Here is a 16,363-nt window from a genome sequence, read left to right on the forward strand (position 1 = left end):
TAATATTAATGAATAGTATTGTACTATACAGGGTGATTCACAAAATAAGTCAATAATATAAAAATAATAATAATAAAAAAAATCAATGTTTCTTTGAGCAAAAATATTATAGTATTATAGTATTTATAATATAAAATATAAAATGATAATCACAATCTCTGCAGTGTAGTCAATTCATAGGGTAGCAAAAACATTTTTAAAACAATTCGGGAAAGCTTACACATTTCCTTTAGGTAAACATAAAGTTGACCCGGGAGAGTTTACCATGCAATCTGGAGAGTTTACCACCACCCGAAAAGGTATATCGCTATTATCGCTGTAACTTAATATTTTGAGCTAAAGCCATTAAAAATTATTTATTTTAAATTAATTATTAAATTTCATTTATTTAATAATTAAAACGGTTTAAGCCGTTTAAGACCTATAACTATTCAAAATCTTGCCGTACCCTTACTACGACTGTCAAACCTACTGCACTATAAGCAGTGGCGCAAATAGTAAAATATGTTTAGGGGAGCGCTCAAATATTATATTATTATTTTTTGAGGGGGCTACCCCCCCACACCTATTTGCGCCACTGATTATAAGTCTAAACCACGGTAGATCCTACTATACATAGGTCTAAACTATACATAAATATATTATACCAGTCACCAGATGTCACCGTATGGCGTTATACGCAACGTCACATCACAATAATTCACTGTGTAATAAAAAGTAGGTAATAAGATAATATTTTATTTGCCAATGCCATTGGTAAAACCCAAAAATGTTCGGGTTTTTTTTCTAGCCTTATTCTATTCTGTAGTACTATAAAATTGAAATATATAACTGGTTTATAATAGTAAACTTAATCCTAATTTGATTTACAGTTTTCCACACCAAACTAACGTATATTAGATATAATAGGTGAATAGTAGATTTTATCATTTTCTTGACGTATTTTTCACACAAAACAATTATATTATACAGAGAAATTTAGTGAATATATAAGTTTTATTTTAAATGTTCCAAATTGTATATTTCATTAGTTTTATGAACTATTTTTCCTCCGAGACTTTTTTCAGGGTCTTTCCTTCCCGAGACTTTTTCCGTTCCCCGTTATTCTCGTAATGTGACTATCGTGACTATCAAATTCTCGTATTTTTATCGAAATCCTCGTACCTATCACTAAAAAAAAAACGCTGCTTTAAAATAAAAATATGACCAGTTAAAAATAGCAGTGATAATGTGATATGAGAAATTAGGAATATAAGATTAAGGCCCTAAGGAATAACAATAACGAACAAAATACATTTTTTAGTTGTCGTCGTGAGAATAAAGTCACAAAGATGCTCTTTTTGAAAATTAAAATGTCAACTATCAAAATCACATACAATTTTAAATTAAATCAAATTATGTTATAAATTATAATATTATAATAATGAACGTTATTAATTGTTTATTTTTTATGATTATGAGTTATGACATTGTCTACCAAGTCACCAACTCTGCAACACCATACAAGAATCCTATTTATATAAGTGTCCATGTGTTATTGTTGTGCTGGGAAAATATTTTTACATTTCAACTTTCAAGTAGGTATAGGTACAAATTGTATGTGCATACTTTAGATCATATACTAGTGTACCAATTAACATATTACATATACATTTTTTTTTGTATGTGTACATATAGGTTCTTAGGTTCCTTAGTTTATACACTACCTAGTACCTACTAGCAAATACTATACTATCTAGATATCTATACTATAGATATGTTAATTGGTACACTATTGTGGTACTGTACACATTACATAGTGTTCACAGTAATCCCCAATAATTACCAATCGGCATATTAATTTAAATAAGGTATTACATAATAATAATGTATTATGGTTTGTTGTTTAAGAATATTTTTTAGTTCATAATAATTGTTCCTTTGGGTTAATGGATTTTGGTGTTCGGGGTTTATGTGGAGGTCATATTTTTGTTGCCAATTAGTATATTTTGTTTGTAGTTAGTAGTTACTACCACAAATTAAGGTATATCTTAATTTCGGGTTACTTCTTAGCAGATAGGTAGGTGCCTAGTTAGCACTTACTAGTAACTAGGTAGTTTGTTATGATATAATCTATGTCCATTATGTCGAATGCTTCATATGATATTAACCCATTAGCGCCAGTTTTTTTATTTACAATTTAACCAAAATTTTGTCGAAAATGTATGTTATACCTTAAAAATGATTGTAAAAAATCTGTTGCAATATGGCAACGCACGGAATTAATGGGTTAATATTTAAAAATATTTTATATTATTAATTAGGTACTTCACCACTCGGGTAACAATAATAATAGTAATGCTATAAAAAAATTGGATAGTAATAAATAATAATAGCTGCCCTGCAGCCTGCTTGTGCTACAGAGGAGTCCTACATAGCATCATCAGACAATAATATGTATAATAACAATATATATTTATTTTTGTTTCTAATGAATTATTTTTAATACTTGTAAACGTTTCAAAACCGAGGAAAAATTTTAAGACTACATGTATACATATTTTACTAGCACCTTATATTATTTAATCGTGTTGACTGTTTAAATAAGTTAGTTTAAATGAAATTTTCCCAGACCTCAGAATAAGTCTGTAACTATTGGGTAATACATGCTTGTTGATTAAGTGTATCATTTTAAGACCAACAACTAATAACTTTATTATTTATTTAATGAAACTTTAAGCGGCTAGCTAAATTAATTTACCATAATATATCACTATCAAAGTTATAAGTACCTCAATATAAATCATAAAATTATAAGCACATTATTTTTCAATGACTTAATAGGTGTTATAATTAGACATACCTACTTCATACATCAACCCCTCAGGAACCTAATTTTTTTTTCAATTTATGCTCTCACTATTGATATACCTACATTTAACTATTTAGGTACCTTCAGGATACATTGTGTAATTTCATACAAAAGAACAAAATGTTAAATTTCTAGCAAAAAAACTGTCTCTCTATGTTGTTACTATTTTTTTTAAATGTATTATTAAGTTTATTGTTTTCAATTCATCAACATAATCAACATAAATATGTTTGACTAAATTTGACTCAACATAAGCCACAACGCCCACAACTAACAATCACAGTCCATCTAAGCGCTAGTGAGCATCTCCAATGTGTCTCATGTCTAAACATAGCTTAATAATGACTATGATTCTACTTTTTTAAAGAACATAATTCATATTATTTGTATAAAAATAAGACAATGCCAGTTTAATGGTATTCAAAACTTTTATATAATAGGTATTAGGTACAATTAAATACAATTTCATTATAATATGTAGGTATATTACTTGAAATGGCAATAATAAAATAATAACTAACCTGTCAAACATCAAATAACAACAAATACATAACAAGTCATAGAATAAATACAAATACTGTACTTTCGGTTCTGAATGGATTAGCTAATATCATTCTGTATAAAAAATAAAAATTTAAACATATTTCTTTGTTTTTGTTGTAACCCAAAATAGAAAATAATAATGGTACAGTGATATATTTAGAGGTATATATATCTCCACAGTCACAATTTTATTGTTTAACATGGGTAAAAAAAAATAAACAATCATCAGAGTGTAAATTACCAGCATTTTGTCAAGGTCAAAAGTCAAGTCATAATTTGGAATAATTTTTTTCTTTCATTATTAATAAGCCGATATCACAGCAATGTTGTATATAAAAATTACATTCTTGCTTTAATCATTGCTCTTTATCAGATTTTTGTATTTTTTTTTTGGTTTACGGTCATAGTATATAGATTATACGAGTACTATGGGCCATAGCAGATGTATTAGTATACATTTTTTAATGATTTTAGCTTAGATTAGATTTATATTGTCATTGCTCTTGTTTCATCTTTAATGCTTGATTAACATATTTTTATGATTTTAAAAATTTTGATTTTATATTTGTTGCCATAAATGAGTTATGAGAATAAGTGATCGCAGTAGTTGATGTGGCTATTTGTCTTGCAAGACTATCTGCTATATCATTACCTTCAATTGCATTGTGACTTGGAATCCAAATTAAATGCATTAAATTGCCTTTTAATTGGTGTGCATGTATTAAGCATAGTATACTATTAACAACATCAGATGCTGTATTAATGTTTTGAATACACGATATAGTACTTAATGAATCACTAAGAATTATATAATCATCGAAATTTTCTGCCAATGCATAATCAAGTGCCCTCAATATAGCTACTGCTTCAGCTTCACATGATGTATAGTCTGACGATAGTTTATAGGTGTATGCATCCTTATTAGATACAATGGCAATGCCAACATTATTTTGAATTTTCGATGCATCTGTATATATTCTAAAACTACGAGGATAATTTTGTAATAAACTATTGAGACGAGCTTTATAAGTTGCTTGAGAAGTTGATCCTCTTGGTAGTTTGGTTAAACTGGTATCTATATTTGTTAAATTTGAAGAAATATTCGTTGTTGTATTATTTGTATAAAATGTTGATTGAAATATTAGATCAAAGTTTAAATTCATTAACGATGGTATTGATTGTGTACATTGATATTGTTGAAAAGAGTTAAAATGTTGATTGTAATATATGTTTGTATCCTGAGTTAAATTTAACTGTTGCGGGGAGTTAGTAAATATTTTTTTGGATTTAGAATATTGCTCCATTTCAAATTCATTGTTGTACATTGTTTTTGAACAATTAGGTATAGCAGATGGAGCACTGATTATTTTAAACCTCATAAATGGGTCTACGGCTCTCAGTTTTAGGTTAAACGTTTCGTTTATTTTTAAGAATGTTGTATAGTAAAATACATTATCCATGAGAAAAGTGGCACTTGAGTTTTCTGTAGCCAATTTAATTTCATTCCAAATTAGTTCTGCTAAATTAAATATTTTTGAACCAATAAATGACGAGTTATGATGCTAAAAAAAATAATTCCAACAATGTTAAAATAGTAATGCTAACATAAATAACTACTTAATTATCAATAATAATAATTTAACAGCCTTAATCAAAAAAAATTATTATATACAATGTGTCCCGTGAAAATCGACTGGCCAGCGTCTTATGCTTAAGTTATGAAAAAAACTTCTTTAAAGGGGGTCTAACTTTTATATTATTCTAGGTATGGGCAATTCAACTTTTTTTTAAACAAAACTGAACCTACCCCACATTTTTTGATGTATCTTCAAAACTTTACAACTTTTTGTTATTTTAAAGCAATTTTATTGTGCTGTCAACTAACTAACATACATACAATCAAACCCAAAATTGTACAAATAATTTTTATTAAATAAAAAAAAGTTGACTAAAATTTGCATTTTTGAAAGAAATTTGCTATTACTCCAAATAATGCTGTTTTCACTAGTTTTTATTTTTATTTTATTATTCTACAAAATTATACCTATACTCCAATCACTTTAAGAAGAAACCTCGGCGGCAACCAGTTTTCGTCGGGCAACACGTATTTGTCATCCCCACTGTTTAATCATCTGTGTGGTTTGTCCACGCCCCCTGCGAAAAAATCGGCCGCGAAGGTTCCTTCTTAATGTGAATAGAGTATAGAATACTAAAATTTTCTTTTCATATCTTCCATAATTTCTGAGTAATACTGCTAAACATAAAACGACTCTCATGATTGTAATTATTGTCAATGAACAAAATGTTTAAGGTATTGTAGGCATTATTCTGTAGAATAATAAAATAAAAATAAAAACTGTAGTAAATACGACGTTATTTAGACTTATGCGCAAATTCCTTTCAAAAATGCTAATTTTTGTCAACTTTTTTTATTTTTTTTATTTTATAAACATAATTTGTACATTTATAGTTTAGTTGTATATGTTGATGTTGATGGCACAATAAAATAGCTTTAAAAAAAAATGTACGGTAAAAAGTTGAATAGTTTTGAAGATATATTAACAAATTTGCAGTCACTCAAAAATAATAAAATTAATAAATACAACTAACTTAATCTATAATAATTAGTAATAACGTGAAATAATCAAAATAAAAATCTTACTATAATAAGATCACTAGCGGAAACAGTTGGCTCTCCAATTAGTGCTGAGAACTGTTCAACGCCAGCTCTGAAATTATTTGTGAATAATATTGTATATGAACACATTTGAGCCATAATTTTCCATTTGCCATTTTCATCATATTTTGGAAATAAATCACTAAGATAAGGAACAGCATCTTCACCATTTTTATGCTTTTTAACTATTATCTTCATATCTTTTTTTAAATTTGATTCGGTATCAATTTCATTCTAATTATTTGGAAATAAAACAAAACAAATAAATAAATATTAAAATTGATTAATGGGTTCATATAAAATATAAATCTTATAATTGCTTACACTTTTTATTTGAAAATAAATAAAATTCATACTTAGTTGAAAAATGTTAGTTCTATACTTTAGAGATCAAGAGAGAATGTTGCACAGATATTTGTTGTCACCGTCTTTCAAGTATGTAATACTCAGCAGATCACGTTTAACTCCGTTAGTTTAAAAATTAGAGTGAATCAACCTATTATGAAACTTGATGGTAAGAACATTATCTGTGTTTGTATGTGGGTTTTTTACTATAACTTAGTTTTTCAGTGAGTAATGAGCATTTTAAATTTACGCTATATTATTATATGCATAACTTACTAAAAAATTTAACTATTGTAAAAAAACCCACATACAAACATGAATAAATTTCTTAACATCAAGTTTCATAATAGGTCGATTCACTCTAATTTTTAAATTAATGGAGCTAAACGTGATCTGCTGAGGGTAAATTTGCCATGTGAATTAACTATTAAATATAAAATAAATCTTCACTGCACTTCTCCTAACCAATGTGATTCTAACAAGAGTACAAGATCCCAAAACAACGAAATCCGTTCTTCAGTTTCAGAGATCTATCTCACTAAATAAAAATGAAAAAGATTTTTTGTGAGGCTGTTCACACTGACATTTACTGGATTCAAATTGTTATACCACTTGGGTGTGATATTAGTTAATACATTTCTAAATATAAAAATCAAGAAAGTTTACATGCCGATCCCTGACTTAGCAAGCGTTTTTCTTATATTTTTAAGTAAATATACAGTGTGTTTACAATACAATTTTTTTTTAATTGTATAACCCTCCTTTTGTGGTTCAAATAAGAATTACGTCAATTAATTTAAGCAACTTTGACTACTTTTATGTTGTATTTTTGATATTTTTTAACAGTAACAATATTGTACTATGTTCCATGTGATTTTGTATGTTTTTTTCCAAACTCAGGTGTAGTGTTGCAATGTTCCCCCCCCCCCCCCCCCCGGGTTACTTTTCATGTAATGACAGAACATTTTAGCCCTAGTTGCGCCACGAGACGTGGTACCTACATGTAACGTCAGTCTTACACACATGTAATATAGCAAATATATTGTTTATAATCTCCTCAACAAATTCAATAATATGTAAATGTGCAATAATATTAACTATAAACAATCTGTAGTAGTAAGAATTTGGTTAATAGATTTGTTATGTTACGCCTGTGTTAGACAGATATATACATGCTGGTAAGAAAATATCCTCTTAATATGATATTATAGTAATGTCACATAAATTGAGTCAATGTTTATTTTGAAATTTTCAAGTTTTTATCACCTAACATTTTTCACACTTAACACTTTAGATAAATATCCCACTCCTCTTTAATTCAAAATAAAATCTTACGATATATTTTGAATCATCTGTTTTAAAAACAGGTAATCCATTTTGTGCCACTTGAAATTCATTTTCGAATAATTCATTTAAAGATGTTAATACTAGTAAATTAACAGAATAAGTATTTTTTCCATTAGAAGAACTAATAGCTTGCTGGATTGCTGAATTAACTTCATTTTCTGTTGGACACAACGCATTTTTCTGTAACAACAGTCTCTCAGTTGAATATAACTTATGTCTAAACACAAACTGTCTTTGAGCAGTCAACACCAACGAATAAATATGAAACCAGTGAGAAGTATTAGGATCCAATTCACATGCTTCTTTAGCATATTTCGATGCATTTTTAAAACATTCAAGACTTCTACCATATTCAACTAATATAGCAGCTCTTATGATATGCACGGCAGCTTTGGATTTATTATCCATGTTGTCAAATGGAACAATTTCTTTAAGTAACTGAAAATAAATGCAAAAATTAAAATAATCATTTAAAGAGCAAATGTGATTACTACTATTTCATCTTATTCTTATAGTAGTATATTAGTAAATTTTTTTTCTAACAATATTATGCTACATTTTTTTTATAGCTATTCTGTTGTTGTTGACTATTAAACAATTAAGTATAAAAATGCAATGTTATTTGGAGATTTTTTGGTATGAGAAATGTAAATAACTAGTAATTGATTCAATTTACATTTATTACAATTTTGTAATAAAAAAAATATAGCAATTAAAATATTTAAAATCTTTTTAATAATTTAATTTAAAAAGTAGTAGTATTAATAGCTTCACCTAAGTTCTATTTGAAATTTATGTTACCAGTATAAAAAAAATTGTCATTTCCTTATCGGCTATAACCCAGTTTTGTTTTACAGATCATTTAATGTTGTCACTATTTCCACTACTCACATAAAAAATTAACAATTTACCGATTTAAATCCTCCAGTTTCATTTGCAGCAAATAACATATGAACAAAATTTGACATTCTTATGTGCTTCAAGGCGGAATTAATAGACAAGTAAAATTCATCAGTACCTTTATCCAACTTTTCAAGCCAATTACCAATTTCCAAAATTTTTGTATCACTTTCATTTGGTTTACCATTTTGATATAATTCATAGCTAATGATTAAATTACCAATGAATCTAAAGAATAAAAGATGATTATCAAATATTAAAAATGAAATAATACTATTTGGTCAAAAAATACACAAATGAAAAATATAATTTCTGTATATTTTGTTGCTTAATAATAATAAAATAAATATAAAGCATGGCAGGAGGTACTCAGTAGTAACATGGCCAAATTTTATTTTTTTATTTTATTTAATATCGGTAAAGATTACTAGGCCTCACTGAGTAAAACTCGTGTGGAGGACTAGGAGTTATCTTATATACAACACATTTACATTTATCCTTTTCTCCTTAAATAGCTACTCAAATACACAGTAAAAAAGAAAAAAAACAATAACAGAAAAACAGTAGTATAAGTTTAAAACAACTAATATAAAAAAACAAGTTGTATGTGAAAAAAAAAAAAGCAAACAATGGTAGTGTAAAAAACAAATTAATCCTGAAACTTCAATATTGTAGCATCGTATTCATGGTGAAGCCAATGAGTAATGTATTTTTTGAAAATAGAAAGAGACATATTGGCCACTTCTCTGGGCATTATATTATGTATATGTGTCCCAACAAAATCATACACTTTACGACATCTAGCTTTTTTTGGACATTTTAGCGAATAGTTATTAGTAGCATATCTTGTAGTGTTGACTTTGTGATTTACAGGAGATAACAGGTTATGTTTTTTTAGGAAAATGGTACAGGTTTTTATTTATAGCTTATTTATATTAAGTACATTAAATTCTTCATATAATTGTTTTGTAGGATGAAATGTATCATTAAGTGTCAAATATCTTTTCTTTTGACCTATAAATACGACTTTGACTGAAGTTTATCACAAATTATAAAATATTAAATAATATTAGAATTCAATAAATATCATTAGTAAGAAAATGTCATAGAATCATATTAGGATATTCATTATTAATTTGTCTTATCGACATATTTTAATCATTGCCATATAATGTACAAAAGAACTTCTTATATTCATACCAATTAAATATTATTATTAAAGAACAAACTATTATTTTTAAAATAGTATGCTCTTCTATGTTGGTATGTTATTATACTGAATTCTAAAAATTATAATACCTACTGGCTACTAAACCTTAAAAATGGTCACTAATTACATGAAACCTTTTAATCCATTATTTGTATGTAATTGCTAGATATAAAATATACTTATATAGTACTTATAGCCGTGCACCTATAGGAACATTAATATTAATAAGTGTTACAATTTATTATTTTAAACAATACTACCTTCTTAAACATATAGATATTCTATACCTACCAAGATAAATATTGTAAATACATAAAAACGCTAATGATTGACAATAATTGTTGACTGTTATTATATTCACAAAGTTTAGACAAATTAATAACTGAAACATATTTACCTTACAAATGTAAATTCTGATACAGAAATGTCTAAATTGTAATTACCATATTTGTTTTCAATATGTGTAATAATATCTTGCTTGTTTTGAGGTTTTAACTTCCATGTAAATAAACAATGCAAAGATTTTATTTGGTTTAATAATTGAGTTTCATTGGTATGTTCAACAGGTATTTGGTTTTTTTTTCCAATACTTTTAGTGTCGTTTACACTATTCACCAAATCAGAATGAATTGATAAACCATTGGTACTAATGTCCAAAGGCACTGCATTAGAAACAACTATATTTTCAGTACAATCATCATCTTTGATTTCATTCAATAATTTAAGAACATTATCAATATTTTGTCTAGTATGTTCAATTGAATTTTGTTTTGATTCACTGTTATCCTTGTTTTGTTTATTAGATACAGTTACAAGCGATTTGAACATTGAAGAAAACATTTTTCTTCTTCTATTGAATCAAATCTGTTGATGGAAAATTATAAAAGTTTCAGTAACAGTTAAGTGGAATTATAGAAACAATTTAAAACTAATACGATGGAATAAAAATAAATGTGATTACGAAATTTTTTTACCTTCCTCTGAGTACCAATAATTAACAGACCTCCTGCGAATGAACAGTATAATGAGTTTATGGTGGACGACTTGATATTATATCGTTAACACAGAAAACCGTTGATTTCATTAGAATTTGTCCGGAAAACAAATGAGCATCTAACTCTTGACGACAGCAAATTGCACGATCGTAACACGGTATCCAGTCAACCATTAAAATAGATTCGTTTTGGTAAAAACAATTGGGTAATACAAAAACTAATACACAAATTGTGTCATAAGATCATATCCACGACTACTGCGCAGTTAGGTACTCGAAAATCGTAACTGATGTGTAGTCGCGCTAACGAGCACGCAACACAGGACTACCACTTGCTGCAGCCTGTGCTCTACTGAGGCAACAGTCTAGTGTCTACTGACCACTACAATCGTCTACTACTATCTGCTACTCTACCTTAGTACCATGGCTGAATAATAAATATTATATATTTTGTTATTTGTTTGTGTTTTTCACTCGCTAATAGCCACTGAACTATTACTGTATATAATATTTATTTAGCTCAGTGATTATAGCCTATATACCTATTAGACAATAGCCATTATAACAATAAATTAGATTAGATAATAGGTATTAGGCATACATCATTACATCAATACATATTTTTGTCTCGTGTTCTCCTTCTCATCCAATAGATACAAGGTACATAACAACCTAATCACTAGTCACAACCACGATTAAAGTCCGTGGCCACTACCTGTCACTACCACGATTTAAGATAATATTATTATACCTATTATTACACCTATTTATTGTTCTATGCTATTACCACGATTTAAGATATATCTTAAATCGTGGCTAATACCTACTTATTATGATAAATGACAATGGAAAAAAGACGCAACCCACTGCGATTTTGTATCTAGAAATGTTTAATGTCTTATTAATTTATTATATACAAACACAATGGACATAATATTTAGCCTCTCCATCTAAATAGACTATGCTCGATGTCGATACCCATCGCCCAAGGTAGTTAATAGTTATACCCACAGACTTCTATACTACACTAGATAAGGAATTCATATATATAATAATTAATTTACAATTTACTTAGTTACAAGCTTAGATATGATTTAAGGTTACAAGTGAAACTCAGCTGTGGATGGCCGCCATTTCGTCGGTTGGCAAAACATTTCATTCATTAAACAAAACGTATTAGGAATAACAACGTTTTCATTGGTACAATTAAATAGTAAATATAAAAGGATTTATATAAAATATTCATTTTTTTTAAAACAACTAGGTTAAGAAATAATAAAATAAATCATAATTAATCTTATTTGCCATATAAAATACCATACTATTGCCAACCGACCTTGAAGATTCAATTCATGGCGAGAGTTCGCTATCTAGTACTATATAGAAATCTGTAACATAGACCTTGAAACTAAAAGTTTATAGGTCTGTGGGTCTCGACTTAGATAATACATATGTATAATAATACCTACATAATATAAATAATTTCAAAAATTTCGTAAGTTTTTTTCAAATTATTGTCGATAAAAACTTTTTCATTCAATAAAAAATTTGAAAATTTAATGAAGGCTATTCAAAATCGCCTCGATCATTCTCTAGTAAACTTGTTGATCAATCATAATCCGTTTTCAAAATTAAAATCTGTCAAACCAAATCCTTCCAGTTTTGTCTGGCTTATTGGTCTAAAAGTCACTTTTTTTTCATTGACTGGAGCCCCCTCCAGCCTCCTTAAGGTTTACTTTATGATACGAAATTTAAATATATTGAAAAACATAATAACAAACAAAATTAATGATTAGATTGGTCAAATCTACATTAGTTTTGACTTTCGACAAAACCGGCTGCAGCCCCCTTAATTAAACAAGTGTATATAATATCGTGTATCTCGTCATCATAATATCATTTAAATATTATTTTGAAATTATTTCATGACGAAGTAAAATATGTGGTGATTATACAAGATTATACTATTAGTGACTAATGACTATACTCGAGATAATATTTTAAGAACTAAATAAATGTTCGTCATTAACTAATTAAATTTGATACCTACTATTATATCTTTTGGTTAATACTTAACATTAAATATATAGGTTTATTATAGATTCTGAGTGGAGCGATAAAAGTTTATTGATTTTACAAGTACCTATGAGCTTTTTTTGTTTTTTGTATCATCGCCTTTTGGAAAAGTAAACATTTTAAATTTCAACTAATTAATGCCCAACTAATCCAACTGATGTTTTGTCAAGAATATGTTCGGCTGTCGATTTAATCGACAATGATTCCCAAAATGGTCCATATGATGTTGGTTAAAATCAACGTCAGAACATTGGCCAACTAAACATTCTACAGCGCCAGAACCAGAATAGTTACTTGGAGTTCGTATAGCTAAACCTGTATTAATAGTAATCTACTCTATACTTAGCATCGCCACCCATCATAAGATCATGTCCTATTAAATCAGTACTCAAGTTGGGCAAAACTCATTCAAATAACAGCGTATATTCAAAGATTTTTTCATAATTTTAAATCCGTAAGATTTGAAGGGGTCGCTAACTATCTCCGTGCCCTCGACTCTTAAGCTACCAAAAAACGTTGGGTAAGAATTGCTTAACAAGATGCATTTAAACCTGAGATAGCATGTTATGAGCGTGGCACGCAATTACCTACCTCGGCGCGGCAAACTCATTGATTTAAATCTCTTAATTGAAGATGGTATCATCAGAGTGGTAGCCGGTAAGTAGGCTACAATATTGTCAAACTTAAAATTGGTAAAAAAAAAAACTTTCAGGGGATTATCAGGAAAAATTGTTCAAAAATGTAGAAAAAAATTCAGTAGTTTTGACGATAAGCGGCGACTAACTAATAACCGCTTACTATACTTTCTGTAATAGTTTGGATAGATAAATATATATATATATATATGGAAATATATAAAACAATATAATATCATAATATTGTATTACACTATTACTAGAATTAAACATTATACATTTAGTTTAACTAATGCGCTAATAATATAAAACTGTATATGTCGTAGGTACCCTTTGATCTTTCACTTTACCTCCCGTATAGTTAATTTTCTTTCTCTCCCTATTTTTAGATTCTGAGCGGAGCGAATGAGCGATGAATGTATTGTTTAATGATTTTACAATGATGTGTGTTTTGATTATTTAATTTTTTATTTTTGTGTCTGTCATCACCTTTTAGGACAGTAAAAGTGCTTAGATTTTCTTCAACGGTATCTTTTCTGATAGGAAAGTGAATCTAGTTGGAACTTTAAAGTAAACATTTTTCCAGTAGTTTTCGAAAGCGCCGTGAAAATCAAAAGAAAAACTAAGGAAAAACATGAATTTTTACGCAAAATCAATTTTCGACAAAATTTGGCGTAACTCTAAAACAAATGACCGTAGTACATGAAATTTTGACTGAATGTTAATATTATTTTAAGATGTTTACGGACATTTTCGGTTACCAATTTTTTAGTTTTTTATTCTCTTAATATCAATAAAATGTTAGTTGTTGAGTAAAAAATCTTGAAAATTTAATAGAAGGCACCTAATATATTGTTTCAATGAAAAAAAATACTTTGATTTGTTTTGGATTGTTTACGGACATTTTCAGTTTTAAATTTTTTTAATACAGTCAAGTCTCCTAATATATTTTTACAATAATATTTGAAAAATATTAAAAATCTATCCATTTTTTTTTTTTATAAGTATCTAAAGTTCAATTCTTAACAAATTACTTAAAAATCACAAAAATGAGCAGATGATTTTGAGTTGGAAATTCATAAAAAATTTTTTTTAAATCTAAGATATGAAAATGTAATATAAGATTCCTCATAATTTTGTCTACCTTTATCAAAGAAATATATCTACAAGAAAGTCAAATTAAATTTTTATGAGTATTTGAAATTCATATTTTTACAACATTTGATATTTTATTGATATCTCATGTAACGATTTTCTTATTTTGTTGTAATTAAAAAAACGTATGACTGTAGATACTTGAAAATTTCACTGAATGTTTGTATTAGCATTTTCTATACACGATAACATTTTGAAAATAATTTGACTCTTTTATCATTATAATATTTACTTATTTTATCTTAAGAGTTATTTATAATAACACAGTAGGTACTTACATTATTTTTACATTATTTCAATGGTGAGTATCAGTGTCCAGTGAAGTTTAGATTAGGTACTTAACTATCATATTATAATGATTGTAATACTATATATTATGTTTATAATTCAGCCTACATGTTACATAAAAATAAAACTTTAAAATAAACTTAACTTCACTAATACTTATCATTAATCAAAGTAGATAAGTTTACATGTTATAGTAATTCTATTGCAGTTTTTTTTTGTACAATTAATAAATTACCCTATTACCTATACTTATTCATTTTACATGTTATATATGCAAGACAAATAGATACGCTTGTCCTAAAATAAGGAAAATGGTTATTATCATATCATATTATAATGATTGTAGTTCTTAAAAGACCTAAATGCTGTTAGTCCGTAGGCAATAAGCCTGAAAAACAGCAGCCTGTTGGGAAAAATAAATAGTATTTCGTAAAGTGGCTACCCCATTGCAAAGAGCCTAGTCTTTTTGTAAAAAGACTAATTTTCCAAATGGCCAACAGTAATTTGTTTTAGAGTTACACCAAAAACCAAAATTGATTTGGTCAAAAACTGATTTTGCGTAAAAATTCCCAAATGCACCAACTAGATTCACACTTTCATCAAACAAGATACTGTTGAAGAAAATCGAAGCAGTTTTACCATCTCAAACAGTGGTGACAGGCACAAAAAAAAACACACATTATTGTAAAATCAATACATGCATCACTCTGCTCAGAATCTAAAATAAATATTTGAATACTTTTCTCGGACTAAACCAATTACATTGTTGATTCTTAACGAAAACAGGAACTGATGAAGGAATGTGAAAAATACATATTAATAAAACACTATACAAAATGTAGATAACTATATTTATTCTACATACAAAAATTAAAAATCAAATCACCAAGTAAGGTATTGCAAAAAGCAATAGATTCAAATTGTGTTTATTTTAATGTTTATTATCTATATTTTATTAATTAGGCTAAAAATAAATAAAGATACAGCAATATAATGAGATAATATGTTGAAGGTCTAACAGTAAAATGTAGAGTAAACAAAAAATAATCAAACTTAAATTAAGTGTCGGTAAAAATTAAAAAAGGAACAAATTTAAAATTAAAAAAGATTTACCTAATGGTGAAAATCTAATCAAATTTGCTGACTAGAAAATTTAGATACAAAAAGGAACCGAAACAAGTTGTTTTTAACACAATTAACTAATATTTTATATTGACATATAACATGGTAAATTATATTTCTATATGCAGTTTCAATTATTAAAGCAAATACCTGTGCAATGTTAACCGTAGTCATTTAAAAATAGTTACTTTAGTAAAAGTAATGAATCATCAGATACATT

At 27.5% G+C, this 16,363-nt stretch overlaps 1 protein-coding gene across 1 annotated transcript; it reads right to left on the bottom strand.

Annotated features, from left to right (window-relative positions):
- Positions 1 to 3,640: 3,640 nt before the first annotated feature.
- LOC132942569 (uncharacterized) lies at positions 3,641 to 11,252 on the bottom strand. Its single transcript, XM_061011112.1, has 6 exons — positions 10,848 to 11,252; positions 10,271 to 10,737; positions 8,675 to 8,891; positions 7,752 to 8,201; positions 6,057 to 6,305; positions 3,641 to 4,956 (listed from the first exon to the last, which is right to left on the bottom strand). Exons 2-6 carry the CDS (start codon positions 10,711 to 10,713, stop codon positions 3,931 to 3,933), a joined length of 2,385 nt encoding a protein of 794 aa, XP_060867095.1. The 5' UTR covers positions 10,714 to 10,737; positions 10,848 to 11,252; the 3' UTR covers positions 3,641 to 3,930.
- Between the last annotated feature and the right edge of the window lie 5,111 nt (positions 11,253 to 16,363).

The sequence above is a fragment of the Metopolophium dirhodum genome, chromosome 4 (genome assembly GCF_019925205.1).
Source record: "Metopolophium dirhodum isolate CAU chromosome 4, ASM1992520v1, whole genome shotgun sequence".
Lineage (NCBI taxonomy): Eukaryota > Metazoa > Arthropoda > Insecta > Hemiptera > Aphididae > Metopolophium > Metopolophium dirhodum.